The sequence below is a fragment of the Rutilus rutilus genome (assembly GCF_951802725.1).
Source record: "Rutilus rutilus genome assembly, chromosome: 1".
Taxonomy (NCBI): Eukaryota; Metazoa; Chordata; class Actinopteri; order Cypriniformes; family Leuciscidae; genus Rutilus; species Rutilus rutilus.
In genome coordinates, this window is record NC_140209.1 from 31,943,931 (window position 1) to 31,964,573 (window position 20,643).

General features: G+C 40.9%; 2 protein-coding genes across 2 annotated transcripts; both read left to right on the forward strand.

The window, feature by feature from the left end:
* ccdc137 (coiled-coil domain containing 137) lies at positions 1-4,878 on the forward strand. Its single transcript, XM_084419812.1, has 6 exons — positions 1-214; positions 899-1,026; positions 3,297-3,504; positions 4,168-4,247; positions 4,331-4,410; positions 4,505-4,878. The coding sequence occupies exons 1-6, from the start codon at positions 165-167 to the stop codon at positions 4,691-4,693; spliced, it is 735 nt and encodes a 244-aa protein (XP_084275938.1). The 5' UTR covers positions 1-164; the 3' UTR covers positions 4,694-4,878.
* A 1,606-nt stretch (positions 4,879-6,484) lies between these two features.
* Positions 6,485-11,140, forward strand: btbd17b (BTB (POZ) domain containing 17b; the record flags this gene model as incomplete). Its single annotated transcript, XM_084435623.1, is given in 4 exon segments — positions 6,485-6,564; positions 6,566-6,693; positions 7,439-7,724; positions 9,401-11,140. Coding segments are annotated over 4 exon segments (1,569 nt in total). The 3' UTR covers positions 10,476-11,140.
* Positions 11,141-20,643: the final 9,503 nt, after the last annotated feature.

The window sequence follows — 20,643 nt, forward strand, 5'->3', positions numbered from 1 at the left end:
CTCGCGGACGGAGTGAGTAGTTCACACATCCTCCAGTGAGTGGCAGTAACGCGCTGATGTGCCGCTGATCTCCGCAGCGCAGAGGAAGACGAGCAGGAGGAAGAACACACCACATGAGTTTACAGTCAACTGAGAGAAAAACGCTGTTTACATAAAAATACACAATGAAACCAGAAAAACAACTCAAACAACAGAAGAATGAGAAGCATTTCAGGTAACGTTAAATCAGAGGTTTAATTCTTCATTAGTAACGGCGTTTCAGAGAGATTTGTGGCTATGTCTGGATATTAATTTCAACTGGTAAACATAACCAACATTAACAAGTAGAATGTAGAAATATTGCTTAATTTAAACCATATATATCATATGGATTGACAGAAAATGGTGAAAACATTTCCTAGTACATAACGTAATTAATTCTGGTATACTTGGGTAACTTTGCATCTTTTATGATTTCTTATTACACTGGCTGAACGTCACAGCAAAATGTATTAATATCCACTGTGTGTTTTGAAAAGGCTGTGTCCAAAACCTGAAAATGCCATCTTCATACAGTGTATTCATTAATATGAATGGCTAAAATAAATGTATTTGGGTTGTGGGACCCTTGTATATAAGCATAGTTCTGAAATTATATTCATCTTATATTCTAAATGATTTAAATATCAATTGTAGGTATTTCTTAAACATAAAAAAACTTATATTTTTTGCTTTTAATCAAATCTCAATGACCAAGCATTATCATCGAAAACTATTTTGTTCCTTTGACGTTTTAATAGCCCCATTGTTTTCCTTCAAAATTCCAGTTTTTATGAAACATCATTGATTTTGTAAGATACAAATGTACTCATTTGATTGGTGTTCATATATCTAATCTAAGTTTCTTGTCTTTTATTAGTGCAAAGAAGTCAAATAAACATGCTGACCCTGCATCAGACGATCACCTCCAGCAGATTCCTCGTCGTTTGCGTGAAATCATGAAGAGTAAAGAGATGATGAATCAAGGCTCAAAGAAAAGAGGAAAAGGTAGTGCCTGTCTTACACAATTTTCAAAAAATTAATTATAATGGAAGGGGGGTAAATAAATGCTGCAGCTTGTACTACACAAAAAGCAGACCCATATACTTACTGTAGATTATACAATTTTGAGTTAAAAATCATTCAGAATAAGACTCTGTAACTTAATATAAATGTAGATCACTTATTAAACAAATATTTACTGCTTAAAATCTGTCAGGAGCTGGGTTAAATCTGTCACTGGTTAATCATTTATTCATATAAGCTGTTAAAACATGACATTCTTTCAAATTAATACATGACATCATTCATTAGAAGCTTGAAGATTGGTAATGATGTTATTGTTAATGTCAATATCAAATGTCGTCAGTACGCCTAGAGGACCAATAGTGTTTTTGTTTTTTTGAAGCAGTGGTTTCAAATAATCTCACACTGAACTTTCAAACATGCAATATACAGTGAGGAAAATAAGTATTTGAACACCCTGCTATTTTGCAAGTTCTCCCACTTAGAAATCATGGAGGGGTCTGAAATTGTCATCGTAGGTGCATGTCCACTGTGAGAGACATAATCTAAAAAAAAAATCCAGAAATCACAATGTATGATTTTTTAACTATTTATTTGTATGATACAGCTGCAAATAAGTATTTGAACACCTGAGAAAATCAATGTTAATATTTGGTACAGTAGCCTTTGTTTGCAATTACAGAGGTCAAACGTTTCCTGTAGTTTTTCACCAGGTTTGCACACACTGCAGGAGGGATTTTGGCCCACTCCTCCACACAGATCTTCTCTAGATCAGTCAGGTTTCTGGGCTGTCGCTGAGAAACACGGAGTTTGAGCTCCCTCCAAAGATTCTCTATTGGGTTTAGGTCTGGAGACTGGCTAGGCCACGCCAGAACCTTGATATGCTTCTTACAGAGCCACTCCTTGGTTATCCTGGCTGTGTGCTTCGGGTCATTGTCATGTTGGAAGACCCAGCCTCGACCCATCTTCAATGCTCTAACTGAGGGAAGGAGGTTGTTCCCCAAAATCTCGCAATACATGGCCCCGGTCATCCTCTCCTTAATACAGTGCAGTCGCCCTGTCCCATGTGCAGAAAAACACCCCCAAAGCATGATGCTACCACCCCCATGCTTCACAGTAGGGATGGTGTTCTTGGGATGGTACTCATCATTCTTCTTCCTCCAAACACGTTTAGTGGAATTATGACCAAAAAGTTCTATTTTGGTCTCATCTGACCACATGACTTTCTCCCATGACTCCTCTGGATCATCCAAATGGTCATTTGCAAACTTAAGACGGGCCTTGACATGTGCTGGTTTAAGCAGGGGAACCTTCCGTGCCATGCATGATATCAAACCATGACGTCTTGGTGTATTACCAACAGTAACCTTGGAAACGGTGGTCCCAGCTCTTTTCAGGTCATTGACCAGCTCCTCCCGTGTAGTTCTGGGCTGATTTCTCACCTTTCTTAGGATCATTGAGACCCCACGAGGTGAGATCTTGCATGGAGCCCCAGTCCGAGGGAGATTGACAGTCATGTTTAGCTTCTTCCATTTTCTAATGATTGCTCCAACAGTGGACCTTTTTTCACCAAGCTGCTTGGCAATTTCCCCGTAGCCCTTTCCAGCCTTGTGGAGGTGTACAATTTTGTCTCTAGTGTCTTTGGACAGCTCTTTGGTCTTGGCCATGTTAGTAGTTGGATTCTTACTGATTGTATGGGGTGGACAGGTGTCTTTATGCAGCTAACGACCTCAAACAGGTGCATCTAATTTAGGATAATAAATGGAGTGGAGGTGGACATTTTAAAGGCAGACTAACAGGTCTTTGAGGGTCAGAATTCTAGCTGATAGACAGGTGTTCAAATACTTATTTGCAGCTGTATCATACAAATAAATAGTTAAAAAATCATATATTGTGATTTCTGGATATTTTTTTTAGATTATGTCTCTCACAGTGGACATGCACCTACGATGACAATTTCAGACCCCTCCATGATTTCCAAGTGGGAGAACTTGCAAAATAGCAGGGTGTTCAAATACTTATTTTCCTCACTGTATATATTTTTGTCACTGCACAAAATTGTTACCCATTTATGCAAGATTAGAATTCTTTTAAAACAATTACATGCAAGTTGCCCGTTGGTTGAAAATTGATTTAGGTGCTTCATGTGGGCGATGTGGGTCAAGCTAGTGACCCACAAATATTGCTCAAGGACACGACCAGTGGCAAGTGGGAACATCTTGCTGTGTGTTCATATATATCTCTTGTTTTAGCCTCTAAGCCAAAGCTGCTCTCAGGAGATATTCCTGTCCCACACTTTCGCAGAGGACGACAGGAGTCAGAGAAAGCTTACATCAACCGCATGACCCAAGCGACTGAGCACGTCCTCTTCCTCACGAACAACCAGCTAGAGCGACAGCCGGAGGTCGAGCTAAAGGAAGAAGAGAAGACGGAGGAAAAGAAATCTACTAAAAAGAATTGGTTAGTTTGACTTGCATTACTGATTAACACTCAAACTGCAAAGTAGGGACGTTAATACAGAGTCCTTAAAAGGACATAGTGATGGAAAAAATAACAAGACAGACAACCAATTACAGATTCAGCAAATATTAATTATAATGCATGTTAACTTTTATGAAAGTTTATGATGCATTATAACATATATTATGAATATCCTTTATACTGCATCATACTGTACATAAAGGCTGTAAGTAAAGTGTTACCCAAATATTTTTGTTTCCCTGAGAAACTTTACGTTCGCTTGCAAAAGCTTTTGCATTTTGCTTACGGAACCTTTGTGTTCCCCAGAAAAACTTTGTTTGCTCACAATACTTTTTGCTTTCACTTGCAAACAAGCAGAGCTTGAAAGTCTTGCGAGAACACAAAGTTTCTCAGGGGAACACAAAAACATGGACATATCATTTTTATTTTCACCATGGTCTTTGTGTGATCATGGCGTTTATTGCTAAATTGATTAAGCTTGTCAGTCCAATCAATTTGACAACAAATGCATTAAATAATCATGCAAAACGCTTGTGTCTGCACACCCTTGACTTGCTTGTTGCAAAGTTTCTCTATAAATAAAGATTATAGTCATTTCAAATACTGCCATAGTGTGTTAAAGTTTACTTAGCTTTATTTTAGGCTCAATAAAGAGAAACTTCGGCAGCAGAGAAAGAAGTTAAACCAGCAAGAGGAGCGTGAAGAGGAGGAGATGTTTAAAGGTATATATATATATATAAATGTAAATTCAGCATTTTCATCAAATGTCCGAATGTACCCCGAGCATCATGTCTCTTCCTCTTAGATGAGGTACCGTTTGGAGAGGTTGCCATGGCGCCTCCATTACTGAGTGTTAAACCAAGGAAAGCCACAGTCAAACCCCAGGTAAGCTATTTTTGTGCATCTACTCCCTTTTGAGATGCTAATTAAAATGCATTTTGGTCATAATTCATAATTCCCATTGTGATTTGACCTCAAGGGGGCACCCAAAGGTCTTCTCCTGAACTCCCTCCTGGGTCACAGTCCTGTGTCGGTTGCCAAACCCTCTATGGCGAGAAAGAGGATGATGGAGGAGGAGCGGGAGAGAGCGGTGCAGCTGTACAGACAGATGAAACAGCAGCAGAGAGACAAATATGAGCAGGACAGGGCCACCAGGACCTCCACATGATACTCTACTCTTTGTATTGTATAGTGTTCTATCATATCTATATTGTATATTTCGTTATTCTATACATTTTTGCTACCTCTGCTGATCAACAATGCCATATTGATGAATTTTGCTGTGAAATATTTACAAGTGGATGTAACAGGACTGTATAAAAGGCAAAATAAAAATAAATGTTCACACTTTTATATAGTGCACAGTGAATTCATATGCATTTGTTCCCTTAATACTCTTGTTCTAATCAACCTCTAATTTCTACTCTTTCCACATTTACACTTCCAAGCACAGAGGAAGTAGTCTGTATTATTCAAAATATAAATCTACCACTTGTCAGTTGGATCCTATTCCAGTGTACTTGGTTAAAGCCTGCTTACCTTCTCTTTAATTACTGATATTATACACTTGTCACTTGTTTCTGGTATTGTTCCATCTTCACTCAAAACTGCTGTGATAACTCATATACTTAAGAAACTGGAGGCTGATTCAAGTAACTTTAATCATTTTCACCCCATTTCAAATCTACCGTTTCTTTCTAAAATACTGGAATGGATTGTTGCAGCCCAGCTCTGGGATCATCTTTCTGATAATAGTTTGTATAATCAATTTCAATCTGGATTCTGTCCATATCATAGTGCTCTCGGCGCACAGCATTCTGTTAGATTGGAGTCTATTTGAATCATTGGTATCCCCTTGACTGGATTTTGATCTTATTTTACAGGTCGTACTCGGTTTGTACAGCTGAAGCCGTTTAGATCAAAGCCTTCATACGTCAATACAGGTGTTCTGCAGGGCTCTGTTTTGGGTCCTCTTTTATTTATTATTTATTCTTTACCTGTTGGTAATATTTTTTTGGAAATTTGGTGTTCAGTTCCACTGCTACGCCAATGAGACCCAACTTTACCTGTCCTCCAAACCTACCTCTACTTTTCCTCCATCTTTCCTCTCAGATTGTTCAGCTGAAATTAAAGAGTGGTTTACATAAAATCTTCTTAAACTTATCAGCAGTAAAGCTGAAATTCTTCTTGATAGTTCAAAAACCAATCTGGCCAAATCTAAATGTTCCTCGGTGGATATTAATAATTTTACAGTGTCCGTTTCTAAACAGTTTAAAAGTTTGGGTGTCATCTTTGACAGTACTTTATCATTTAAAGCACATATAAACAGTGTAATTCTCCACATATTTCCACATGCATAATATTAATTAACCTATAGAGAATGGTAAAACAAGGGTGAAATAATCCCATATATTTACTTTAAAGGCCTGGATGTGCTTTTTTGCCAGTAATTAACAGTAAGGAACCCCATAGCAAAATCCTGGCATCATGGTGGGAATTTTTATGTCATTTTTTATTATAAAGCTACAACATTTTAGTTTGTTACAGAATTTTGGAATTTGTTATTTCCTTTTCATGCTTTACCTTTTGATTTTAATTGTATAAATCTATTAAATTGCATAGAATGGGTGCTTAGCCACCCAATCAGTGATCTGCGAATGCATTTATGTGTTTTAAGATGTTACTGAATAGATATCCTCTGTGCAATCCAACATTGTGACCAATGTGCAATAATATTCATCTTCCAATATATTCCTTTATTTGAGCTAATACAGTAGCAATAGTCCCCATGTGTAGACCGCATCCCACTCCAGACGCCCACTTCAGTCCAAACACGCGGCCCAGTGCCACAGATCGATATCATGTAACATTGAAAGAGGAGAAACTCACAATCAAAGCGGTCGTCATGGCAACGGCCCAGCCGGGTTCCACCAATCAATGGGCTTCGTGAGGCTGAGAGATGCTCAGCGATGTGCCAGCGTCCTACATAAAGAGTGTGGGACAGGGAGCCTGGGCAGCACATACTGAGAGAGAGAGATTGGGGTGAAAAAAAGGCATCCAGAAGAAAGAAGGACGACATTAATACAGGAAGAGACATGGTGAACTCTGGAGGAAGCGTTCCAGCCGTGGTTTGCCTGGCCAACCTTTGTGTTGCACTATGTGTAGGAGGTAAGAGCATGGATTTTTTTTTTTTGTAGTCCTTGGAATAGCCATATATTTTTCATATATGTTATATGAGATAAGATACTTTATGACAATTTTTACTTTTTCCTAGCCATGTTTTTAGTATTTAACACAAAAAGCTTCTAAATATCTGTAAAATATTTCTTTATAGAAAGAAATGTTGCACAGTTCCATTGCAGTTATAAGAGAAGTCACCATCTTTACAGGAAATGCAGAAGCTTTCAAACGACTGAACTGATCAAAGTGTCAGGCGCGAGTGAATGTGTCACATGACTTCAAGAGCAGCGAGCAGCAGTCAAAGCCTTTCATTAACAAGGTCTTGCTTGTGATTTTGTATTCAGGCTTGGATGTTTTTCCTCCTTTTCTTGGGCTTGGGCTCTTGAAACGCAATATAATTGCTCTCATACTTAATATTATATGACAAATTATTTTTATGATTTTGAAAGGAGGAAAATTCACAGCCAAAAAGAGCTGGATGGAAAACCAATTTCTGGGGTGTGTTTCAAATTTATAACACCAGTCCCAAGTACATAAATGACATACAAGAAGGAATTGCCACAATTGTGAATCTATGAGAGATTTATTCATACATTATTAAAAAACTGATAAAATATGGAGTGCAAATGCATGCAGGAACAAAAACGGTTTGTTACTCTTCTGAACACACTTTATGCTGCTTCTTCTTTCGTTGCCTCAATCGGCTCACAATTGTCACATTTCTGTCCTTCAGCAGCGTTGAAGCCAGATGTGGTGTTGGAGAACAGTGCTACCACACTGAACCATTCAATGGTGCTGGTGCAGCGCATGGAGGCCCTGCTGACCCAGGGAAACGGCAGTGACGTGAGCCTGCGCGTGCAGACCTTGAACACGGACGAGGTGAAGGTGATCCAGGTCCACTCGCTGGTGCTGACCCTACAGAGCGACGTGTTTGAAGAGCTCCTACAGACCCGTAACTCCACTGCGATGGTCCTCAGAGAGACGCCAGACTGTGCAGCTGTCTTTGATAAGTTCATTAGGTGAGTGATTCATTAATAATTGGTCATTTAGTAATTTTATACAAAGTGATTTACAATTCTCTTGGAGCAACACGTGGTTGAGGTGACTGCCCATGCTTTACCCTTGAACCTATATACAACCTTTTAATTGCAAGCCTAAATCTATAATCAATAGGCCATAACAGTCCACTAACTGGGAGCAACTGGGGTTTCTGGGAAAAAATCTATGATGTAATGTGTTTGCCTTTTAGTTGACTTTGGTAGATAGTAATGTATTGCTCTCGTAATGAAAATCATTTTTTTTAGATTCACTTTGTCTTGTTGATTTGTACTGTGGAGTACGGGTACAAAAGATGTAAGGATTTTTTTTTTTTAAAAGGAATAAAAATGTTTCATCTAGTAATAGGCAAGGTGGCACATTTTGTGTATTTTTTTATTTCTTTTCTTTTTTTATATTGTAGATTTTCAATAAAACAATTTTATTTATATTTTTATTGCTTTCTATTTTGTTTTAATTGTATATTTTAAAATTATTGTTTATATATCTTAAATTGTTTTTTGTTTTATTTTATATTGTGGATTTTCAACAAAGTTATTTAATTTGATTTATATGTTCTATTGTTTTTTGTTGTTCTATAGTTTTTTTTTTACTTTTAGTTTTGTTGTATTTCTTTATAAATTTTCCACAAAACGCATTTGGAGGGAAACTTAAATCAAGTATTTAAACATTACTTTCCACAAAGCTTCCTGGGGTCCATATAAAAATAATGCAAACCATTACATACATTGATATGCATATATAACCTAATAAAGTAGTGAATTTCATGACAAAATTAGAGATAAAACTAATGCAACTAATGTACATATTTTAGAGGGACAGTCAAAAGGACACAATGGTGAAAGATCATGAATATTTCCAGGTTTTACTTACATCTAGGCCTCACATTATGTCAGGAAAAATATGTATATCGTGCCCTTGAATTAACAATTTGTTCCCACAACTTACATCAGCAAGCTTTATCAATTTGTTCCCTCGCTTTAAATAAATTGTGCGCATTATACAGTACACTGACCGGCCAAAAAAAAAAAAAAAAAATTCACTGTTTGGATTTAAATAGGCAAATGCTTAAGAGTCAGTGATTGAATCAGTATTGCAGTGATTATTATGTTTCTAACATGTTATATGTTTGGCATCAGTTCTTCTAACCCTAAGTGATGGAGTGTGTAGCTTTTCATTTCTTAAACAACCATGTAGGAAGACACATCATGGCCATATTCTAGGATGACAATGATTCATCAGGATCAGATTGTGTAATAATGGTTGGGAGGAACATGAAGAATCATTTTCACACATGAATCGGCACCTCTGAGTCCAGACCTTAAATTCACTGAAAGTCTTTGGGATGTGCTGGAGGAGACTTTACAGAGTGCTGGACTCTTGCATTGGCAACACAAGATCTTGACCAAAAATGTATGCACCTCTTGATGGAAAAAATCTTGCATGTCAGGTGTGGGGTTCCTTAAAATGAGAAGATGAAGAACAGGAAAAAAAATACTTTTAGTGCACCCTTCAGTTGTGTTATGTTATTATCATTCTACACAGGTTTTGAGGGTAAAGTTTCAGGGTAATGAAAGTTATCTCAGGTAAAACATCAATGGGAAGGTTGATTTTCACAGCCCGATCTCTTTCCCTGCAGGTACTTGTACTGCGGTGACATCACAGTGCGTCTGAACCAGGCCATTCCTTTACACAAGCTCGCCAGCAAGTATCATGTGTGGGACCTCCAGCAGGGCCTCGCCCAATACATGACCCAGCACCTGTCCAGCGACTCGTCCACGGGTCACGTGGTGACCTGGTACCAATACGCCACGCAGATCGGGGACGTGAGCCTGCAGAACAGCTGCCTGCAGTACCTGTCCTGGAACCTGTCATCGGTTCTCCAGAGCGCCGAGTGGAGCTCCGTGAGCCCAGAACTGATGCTGTCTTTGCTGCAGCGCTCAGACCTGGTTCTGCAGAGCGAACTGGAGCTGTACGAAGCTCTGGAAGCCTGGATCAACCAGAACCAGCCTTCAGGTGAGACGGCCGAGAACGCACTCAAAGCGATACGTTACGCCATGATACCACCTCAACATTTGTTCCACCTGCAGAAGAAGTCTTCTCTGATGTTGAAATATTACGAATCCGTACGCGATCTGCTCTTCCTGGCCTTCCAGTTCCACTCAGCCTCACCCGTCCAGCTCGCGAAGTACTTCGACGTTAACTGCAGCCTCTTCATGCCACGTAACTACCTGTCGCCGGCATGGGGCTCCCCGTGGGTGATCAACAACCCCACGCGGGACGACCGCAGCTTCAGCTTTCAGACTCAACTCGGGCCGAGCGGTTACGACGCCAGCAAACGCGTGACGTGGAACGCTCTTTTCTCTCCGCGCTGGCTTCCTCTCAGCGTGCGATCCGCTTACCCGGAGCAGGGGTCCTTGCAGCCCACTCGTACCGACGGGGGGCGTCCGCGGATCATTGTCACACCTGCCACCTCCAGCCCGGAGTTTGCTGGCGTCAGCTTTCAAAAGACCGTCATCGTTTCGGCCCGCAAGCAGGGGAAGGTGGTGGTCCGTCATGTCTACAACTTCCACCAGAGCACGGAGGAGGCGGGAGACTTTCTCTTGGAAGCGGACCTGCAGCGTAGAGCATCCGAGTACCTCATTGACAGCTCGCTCTACCTGCACATTATTGTGAAGCCCCTCTACCACAGCCTCATAGTATCCAAAAAATAAGAGTCTAGTTCCTCTACCAATGATTTATGCCCTACAGCTTTGAAGGCATGTTTTGCATGTCCAAATGCGTTTACATCTATGCATTTGGCAGATGCTTTTATCTTGAACTGCACCACATTTTGATTTTACATTCATATAGATTTTTGCAAATATCAAATCAGCACCAAATTTTATTGTTGCTGTCAAAATTCAGCCTATTTCATTTTTGAAATACATTTTCACGGTGCATAAAAAGACCCATTTTGTCACCATTTAATCAATTCCCAGTGGATAAAATCAAGGTCTGCCCTTTACTTTTTCTCATTTAATATCCTGTTTCATTTGGAAATTAAATAAAATGTAAAACTGGTTGTGAACTTTTGATTACTTTAATAAAAAAAAGTTTTTATCATGCTGCATGAAAGCTCACCCAAATTTTGTTCACATTGTGCTCACACAAAGTCACGTTTGTATATTGCCATGTTTGACTTTAATTTGTCAACCCCTTAAATTGTACGGTGAGCATGCTGATTGCGTTCATAAAAAGAAACGTCACAAACTAAAAACGTATTGCAGTTGCACACATTACTTTAGTTTACAATGTGATATACTGAATAAATTTGTTGCTCACTTGTTATATTGCAAATCATGTTATGTTTCATTAAAATCAGAATTTCTGAACCCACAAACTTCTGTGTTTATTCCTTACCAAGATGCATTGGTTCTACTTTATGAAGCTGTGATGTCTCTGGGGTGGAAATGCATTTGGAGAAGCATTTTTATTTATTTTTACATTTATTTTTAAGTCTTTGAAACCATTGTGACATTAAAAACTTTTTGAAACTATTATAAGTAATGCAATTATCTTATGTATTAATCTTTAAAAAAATAAAAATCAGTTTAATGAGGTTGTTTGAGAGACTCTTCGAAGTCACAAGAAACTGAAAGCAGTGACTGTGGACAACTCTAACAAGTTGAAACGTCATTACTGTTCTTTCCTTTTCCTCTGGTGGTCAAAGAGTGGTACAACCTATTGAGCTATTTGAATTAAGAGAGTGGTTTAAAGCTTGGCTGCTGATATGCATACGCTTACTTGAGTGTTGACAGGTTTCATCATGATGCCATTTGGTAGGAGTAACGCTATCAGCAGATAACTATTAGAAAGCCAGCTGGAGCACAGCAGTGCAAACACAGCATTAAGAAGCAGCTGCTGGAGTGATTATGCAGAGCAGGTGCATGCTGGGAAAAGAAACATGATGCTCAGGCTGCAGGATGTTTGGAATAGAATACTAGCTTACTGCACCACATAGGCCTACTGTATAGCGGTAAAGTAAAAAATTCAATGCTAAACTTTTTTTTAAAGGATGGATGTATGGTACATATTTCCCTACTGTAGTAGGCAAAAATCAGTAGGCCTATGTGACAAAAGAAGTATGTCTGAATTCACAGTACTCATAAAACAGCAGGAGAAAAGTACCCGGATGACCTACTACTTCCGGTGAGATTCTGAAGTGTGCATATGAAGGACACTTTACTATCCCATGAGGCCACTGGAGAGGATTTGTGAATGGCAGATCATGCTTAATATTGTTTTTTTATCACACAGGTCAAGTCAAATGCATTTAAAAAAAGAAAAAAAAAGAAAAGTGCATTAAACTCCCCCTGTAGTCAATCATTTTATCACTTCAAACTCATCTTTCATCCCTAAACACTTCATATTTTAATATTTTTTCCTTAAATTTTTTTTGTCATGCCTTAAAATAGCTGAATGTAACTCTACACCCTTGCCTCATTTAGTATAAGTGGTTCTATGAATATGCAAATTAGCCCCGCCTCCACTCACTCACTCACACCAGCTCAGAGATCCACCCGTTGACGATCACACGTTGATGTGATTGGTTACAAGGTAGTTTGTGACATCAGAAACGTTTCGGTTACGTATGTAACCCTCTTTCCCTGAGTAGGGAACGGAGGCGTTACGTCAGTGATGACGAAATGGGGGTTTCGCTTAGAAGCCTATCACCTTCGAGTATTACAAAACGAGCCAATGGCAGTGGAAATGCCATGGGTCTGCGGAATTTGCATGCGTAACTCCTACCTACTCCGCCCTACCTCGTGGGTATATAAGGAAGTACGCCGCAACATGCAGATATGTTTCCTGCTGAGGAGCCGAGACTGAACTCCGGCGTTTCCAGCGGTACAGTGGAAGTGGCAGGAAGACGTAACGTCTCCGTTCCCTACTCAGGGAACGAGGGTTACATACGTAACCAAGACGTTCCCTTTCGTGGTCACTACGAGTTATGTCAGTGACGACAAAATGGGGGTTCCAGTCTAATCACGCCACCTTCTCGGCTGTCCTCCAGTGCCTTGATTAAGTCTGAGCTCCCTGTCGTGTGTCTAGCATGGACGAAGGAGTCCTACCTATCACAGGAATATCAAGGTACACTGGGAAGCATATCTCAGTGGAAATATGCAGCACAATGCCCGCCCAAAGGGAGGTCTTAGAATACACATATGACCCGGAGGGGCTGCATATTGAAGATCACTGGGGTGTCCAGGCCGAAGGGTGGAATCTTTCAACCCCAGGGGTGGCAAGGTGGCTTGCCAAGGGAAAGACACATGCTCAAGGAGGCTTACAGTGGAATACACATGTGGGGGTCGCCCAACGGGGGAACCATGCACATGGAGGCACCTAGCCAACCGCGAAAGCTGCCGGAGGCAAAACTCTGGCGATGGTGTCAGCAGTGATGGAGGAACTCAGGGTTTCTCGGGGAAACTCACCTGAGGAGAATATCGCACTGATCCAGTCCGTGGAGTGGAATGGCGAGCAAGCGAAGACACCTGAGCGGATCCAAGTTACAGGCTAGTTGAAGCGAGTACATGAGAGGATACTGGCTCCACTCAGAGATTATAGAATCTCACGAATGTGTTAGGTGTCGCCCAGCCTGCATCTCTACAAATGTCTGTTAGCAAGGCGCCATGCGCAAGAGCCCAAGAGGAGGCCACACTCTGGGTGGAGTGGGCTCTCACACCAAGGGGGCACAGTCGGCCTTGCTGCTGGTATGCCAGAGCAATGGTGTCCACTATCCAGTGAGACAACCTTTGCTTGGAGAGAGCCTTTCCCTTCAGCATCCCACCATAACAAACAAAGAGCTGGTCAGAGGTCCTGAAACACTGCGTTCTGTCTACGTAGGTACTGGACAGAGCAGTGCCAAGGCTGGGTCTGCCTCTTCCGAGGGCAGCGCTTGCAGGTTCACCACCACAGAGTTTGCTCTTCTCCCAGTTGACCAGTTGCAAACCTGATCTTGAGAGTGAGCTAGGATCAGCCAGTCATCGAGATAATTCAGGATGCGAACCCCGTGTAGCCGAAGCGGCACAAGGACTGCCTCAACGACCTTCGTAAAGACGCGAGGAGACAGGGCTAGCCCGAATGTGAGAACCGTGTACTGGTATGCCTGCCCCTCGAAAGCAAACCGAAGAAACGGTCTGTGTCGAGGAAGAATGGAGACATGGAAGTGAGTGTCCTTCAGGTCGATCGCTGCGAACCAATCCTGCGGCTGGATGCATTCGAAAATGTGTTTGGCCGTGAGCATCTTGAACGGGATCCTGTAGAGGGACCGGTTCAAAACTCGCAAATCCAGGATTGGCCGTAACCCACCGGATTTCTTCGGTACAATGAAGTAGGGGCTGTAAAACCCGGACTTCATTTCGGCTGGAGGGACAATCTCGATTGCATCTTTCGCCAGTAAGGTAGCGATTTCCGCACGCATGACAGGGGCATTGCCACCGACCATAGTGTAGCGGACTCCCCTGAAGCGGGGGGGGAGATCGTGCGAACTGAATCGCATAGCCGAGCCTGATGGTCTTGGCGACCCAGCGGGACAGGTTGGGAAACTGAAGCCAGGCTCCCAAAAACTGTACCAGCGGGGTCATGAGGACCACAGACGCACCCTCGGTGGGGCAGTGAAGCGGTATGACTGGCCCGGACTGGGGAGGCGGAGCGTCCCGGTGTGGGGGAACAGTCATAGACCGCGTCCTGACAGAGGAGACCAGGGAAGGACGTGCGTTCCACTGGGGTCTGCTCTGACAGGGTTCTGGCGACAGAGGGGGACGAGAGTGGCGAGGCTCGTAAGCGGCGCACACTGTCATCCGCGTACTCTGGGTGCTCAAAGATGGGTGTGTTAGTTCTGTCTGGCTGGCCAGCGGCAAGAACAAAAGCATGTCCTTGAGCATCCTGGCCTGGTTGACCTGGAGGATGGCCATGGCATGCAGCGAGGCGGCGGCCTGCCCCACAGCTCTGTAGGACCTCGCCACGAGAGTGGACGAAAACCTACAGGCCTCAGAGGGGTGCTTTGGGTCACCACGCCACGTCGAAGCACTCTGCGGACACAGTTGCATCGCAACAGAGTGTTCAATGGGGGGAACCCCAGTGTACCCCGTGGACCGCAGCCTCATGAAGGGCAGAGAAGGCGGAGGAGGCCGCCGAATGATCGCGGGAAGACAACGGGGCCTTCCAGGATCTCGTGACCTCCTCATGCACCTCCGGGATGAACCAAGCATCCAACCGCGAGCGCTCAGGGCAGAAGGTTCCGTGCAAACCTGATGCTTGCGGTGGCCCGGGAAAGCATAGCCGTCTGTTCTGGATCCAACTCGGACAGTGCTGGGACCCCGGAGGGCGGCCGCACAGCCGAATTATCATCTCCAGAAGAATCCAGCTCGCCTTGTGATGCGGTGATCGACATCGATTCTTCCTCTGGAGCGCCAAATGCGATACGAGGCACATGCGTAGACGGCCCCGTGGCAACATTTGAAACACTCGCGGGTTGCTGAGCTGCAGAGGGGGGTGTGGCCCGAGGAAGCATCATCGGGGCAGTGTTCCACACCGTAACCCTCAGATCACCCTGGCCACCAGGCAAAGTGTCACCTATCGTGTAGGGGACTCTACCTTTAGACAGGTCACAGAGTCTCGATCTCAGCTCAGCAATGGTGCAGCGATCATGCCCATCAAAAGGAGGAACGGAACGATCGCACCCAGAAACACACGGGCGAGACATCTTTAAAAAGACGTGCCCGTGCAAGCTCTTTTTGTGAGAGGAAACTTTGCAATCTGCGCCGAGACGGCCAGGGAGAAACACACAGGCTGGATGCAGACCACTGCACAGATCAGCAGGCAGGAATGTGAAACTCGCTGGAATCGCCTATGACACCAACACAGACTGGAAAGTAGCTTGTCTCGAAGAACACTTAATGATTCAGAGAGAATGCAGGCTACATGAGTGAAGAGGACCTCTTGGCTCCGAAGCAAAAATATATCTGCATGTTGCGGCGTACTTCCTTATATACCCACGAGGTAGTGCGGAGTTACGCGTGCAAATTCCGCAGACCCATGGCATTTCCACTGCCATTGGCTCGTTTTGTAATACTCAAAGGTGATAGGCTTCTAAGCGAAACCCCCATTTCACTGCAGTTTTCAGGAGAAAATACTCAGCAATGGTGTTGACTTATGAATTTACACATGGTTTGTCTTAAAGCATATTAAAAACACCACATTGACATATAAAAATATTAAAACAATATTTTCACCACACGGGGCATTTTCACCGTGTTCAGTCAAGTACATTTTTGCCAATAGTATTAGGTAATCTGAGTAATCTATATGCATACACAAAATGTGTATATGCTACTATGTAATCTGTGCACAGCATACTTTTAGTAGTGTGATAGTGGTTCAGTGTCGCTAGAGGTCATTAACGGAAACTGCTTTATGTAATCAGTGTTGGAGGGAATGTGTTTTCTGTCAATAATGCTCACTCAGGAAATGTCACTGTGTGGAGATGTCAACCACAATACAGTCTCTGCTAGACAAACCTGACTCTTTATCTTGTGTTTTGACATATTTGTATCTTCATAATGCAGTTTATGTATGGAACTACAGTATATATATATATATATAGCAGAGACTGTGTAGTTCCAAACATACATAAACTGCAATATGAAGATACAGGCCGCATTTGAACAGCCTGTATAGCAGCTTCATAAAAAAAATACAGTTTAAAAGTAATATATACCAATTTCTATGTTCTCCTTGTATCACCAATATATATCAGATTGACCATCATAGACATTGGGGACTGAAATAGAGAATCCTGAATGATCCTATAAATATGTGAGTAGCTCTTGGACAGGTCATTGGAATTTTAGGGTTTATCCCAGAATAAAAATTGCAATATTGTATACTTTAAAATACAAAATAAATGTTGACGTTATGCATGGTTTCATTTTCATTAAGTGAGTCACAGAGTGTTTTTAACTTTGTTTTGAAGTTAGCATACTGTTTAAATTAGTTAGTCTGTGATACAATTCAGAATTTTCCAAAGTTTTTGGCTAGCAACTGACCTTAAACCAAACTAAACTAAACTTAACCAAAAGTTTTTTACATTTCCTCTCTAGAGCACAATGCAGCTCTAAATTATTTGAACATAAATGACCTGATATTAAAACTTTAGTGGTGCAGCCCATCGATCAACTCTTATAGGAATTTACCAGCCCATATACGCCCACAATGACACACGCAACATTTTTGTTTGCAGACTCAATGCAAACAAAAATCAGATACATGATCGAGTGAGAAACATATTGACGCAAATTCTTTACTAACACCCATTTAATCTACTTCAATGCTCTGTGAAACTGTGCGTCATATAGTTTTCCCTGCACAGCATGGTAGAGGGATAATCCTAATCTCAAAACCAGACTTCATTCATCAGGAATAACATTAGAGATTAAACCTAATAACTGTAGAGACCACACCTGAACTGACACTGCACCATTAATAACTTTCACTGCAACAGCTGCTTCATATTACCTTGTGTACTTTATTTTGTAGCTCGGATTATGAAGGCTTTGAACTCGCTTTAAATGTGAGAGGGACTTTCCTCCCAGACTGTGGCAAAGAAATACCTTATATTATTAATATAATATAACATAATATAATATAATATAATATAAATACTTGTTCGTTAAAGGGATAGTTCACCCAAAAATGAAAATTCTGTCATTATTTACTCACCCTCAAGTTGTTCCAAACCTGTGTGAGTTTCTTTCTTCTGCTTTACATTGTAGGTTCAACAAAAGAAACTCTCACAGGTTTGGAACAAAATATGGTTGAGTAAATGATGACAGAATTTTCATTTTTGGAAGAACTATCCCTTTAAGTATCTGATGCTCAATGAAATACAGTCAACTGATTTTTTTTCTTTCCTAGTAAAGAGGACATGTCATTGGATAATGTGGAAAATTGCCTAAGGGAAAACTCAGACTTTCAGCAGAACAAAATCCAATCCTCTCATTGCATCTCCTGTCCAATCGATTCTCTGTTAACACAAACTAGGGTCATGGATTCAAATTAGTTAAGCCACACAATCCTTGTCTGGATGATCCTCAATGTCAACTACATTTACAGTCTAAAAACGAATGAACTTCGGTCTCTTTAAATGTAGCGTGCATCCGTATGTGACGTCATCATCTGGAATGTTGTCACTAGGATTACATAATATGTGATGTGATCAAAATACAATCATCTTTATGAAATATCAAATATGCTGCAGGCAAGAAATATTTATAATAAAATAATATTTTATGTCACAAACATGTCAAAGATATTAATTTGTGCATTTTGAGACCTGCTGTTAGCAACACAGAACGTAATTATGCATAAAACCAAACATTTAAAAATATGGACCGGGGTTCACCTTCAATTTAATACAAATCAGGTTATATAATGCAGATTATATTGTTAATCAATAGTAACCTTTATTGTGATTTATTTTGATAGCTACTGTCACAGTCTTATACATAAAAAAAACTCATTAGATATTGGTTCCCTACTTTTTCTGGTGTTTAAATACCAGCATTGCAAGTCCTTATTGCTTGGGTTTGAACATGTCATACAAAACAAATATAATTTTTTTCTCCTTTTGTCAACATATTTATCTTTTATAACCTTTCCTAAATAGCAGCAGATAAATAACATTCGAGCCTTCATTCATAAACATTAACATTCATGTCTTCAGTCACTGAAGCTATATTGCACATCGAAAGGACATATACTGCTATGAACATGACATTCTTTACATATTATTCAAAGATTTGCTGTAGTGTATTTACAACTCTTTGACCACTTATACTGTATGAATGCCAGATTTCCTCCAAACCCTGAGATGTTGAGTGTGCTTTGACAAACCCTGTGTGGAAGATGCAGTGCATGGACTGAGTAGCTTTACGTACACCAATAAGTGCCCTAGATTAGTTTATACGGTCATTAAAATGGATGGCTAATCTTCAGTACCTGATATCGTAACACATTTATTTGTATACAGAAGTATATTTATAGAAAGGGGAGAGACGTATGTTAAGAGACCAGCTCATTAACAGGTTCCTTTCATTATTTTCAGCTAAGGTTTCAAATAATCTGTGAACACATAACTCTTCACATAAAAATGCCTACTGTCAATGACAACAACATTAGAAACGTGAAATATGGATGCTAGGGTTCTAACTTTATGCTCATTTATCTCGAATTGTGTCATCATTGCGGTGAGTTTTAAATGCTCAAAAATGCCTCTATTGTAGGTTTAATTTAATAGATGAGATCAAAAGGAAACATTTGGTTCTCATCTTCACTACAGGCTTCATTGTACCGCCTCTGCTTTTGAAGTCAAACATGATTTCATCACGACACAAGGTATTATCCTGAAAGTACTATTAATAGTGTGCAAGGACAATGGGACAAAACAGTCAACAGTCTGTCCTGTAAAATCATTGTGACTTGTAAAATTATAGCTCTGCTCCAAAACCCAGTGAGCTACATACCTAGACAGCAAGTTACGGCATCATAGACTGGCTTCATGTGTGAAAGCTGTTGCCAAACAACATTTCGCTACATTAGGAAACTACTGTAGCTCTAACCAAATTCATATCATGCATTTATATGCCTTTTAGAGTACTGCATCTTTAGCAACATGCTAATGTGAAACTTATATATTTAACCTTAAAGGGTTCATCAGGCGCTTCATCCATAGAACCTTTTAAGGGTTCCTATCATGGGACCTTTTTATGGATTTAATTTTAATTAAATTATTTTAATTAATTAATCCTTATATAGAACCTTTTTTGGCATAAAGTGTTCTTTAAAATTGAGTCAAGGGGCCTCATTTATAAAAAGTGCATACACACGCTAAAATCCATGGCAACATTCATATTCATAAAAACGGTCTTTGATGTGGAAACGTGCTTAGCGCCGGCAGAGAGTCGGATTATTGCAGGTATTTGGAAGTCAAAGCAATTCTTGCCGCTCGCCGTTCTCAAGTAAATCATTTGGACATTGACTGGTGCTCTTTTATATGTTAATGACATTAATTAGATGCCGTTTACAAGGCGGAGACCTGAAACCATTCAGCTGCCGTTCAAGATCATTTGCTATTTATACATTTTACATCTGGAAGAGAGGCATTCTTTCTCTAAATCACACATACAGACATTTGAGAAATTATGGTCAGATCAAATGTAGGACGGTTTCTACTAGGGCTGTAGTCAAGACCACCTTTGTCGAGTCCAAGACAAGTCCAAGACCAGGACTAGTCGAGTCCAAGTCAGGACCAAGTCCAAAGAGGTTCGAGTTCAAGACAAGACCGAGTCCAAAAAGGTTCGAGTCCGAGTCAAGACCGAGTCCAGGACAGGAAAAAAAAAGTCTTATGCATGACATTATCAAGACAATCATTTTGGGTTATTATTATATTCTTTTGTGTCAAAGAGCCGACTCTATTTTTAAAAATATAGCTTATAGAAATTAAATCATTATGTAATAATTAAATAATGAATGATTTTAATTCTCTTTATTTAATTCAAAGAACAACAAAAAAATAATTATATGGGCCTAAAGGCACACACACATTCGTTTCGATTGTCTGATCAGCCTCACATTCTGTTCCTGTCAATCATACACGCGATGTCAACCAATTAAATTGCATGAGGGAGGGCCAAGCCAACACACACACACACACACTCTAGAGATGCGGATAAACCGCGGATCGGGCAGATGACATGACGAAAAATAATATTTTAATTAAATTCGGGCGGGTGGCGGTTGAACCAATCAAATGAAAAAAGTTTGCCACTAAGCAAACCTGCA

Bases quoted from the DNA above. Each gene is read 5' to 3' on its own strand.
- ccdc137 (XM_084419812.1), top strand. From the start codon at position 165: ATGAAACCAGAAAAACAACTCAAACAACAGAAGAATGAGAAGCATTTC. The intron at 4,248-4,330 runs GTATATATATAT...TCTTCCTCTTAG, and splicing joins AGAGGAGGAGATGTTTAAAG to ATGAGGTACCGTTTGGAGAG. The intron at 4,411-4,504 runs GTAAGCTATTTT...TTTGACCTCAAG, and splicing joins AAGCCACAGTCAAACCCCAG to GGGGCACCCAAAGGTCTTCT.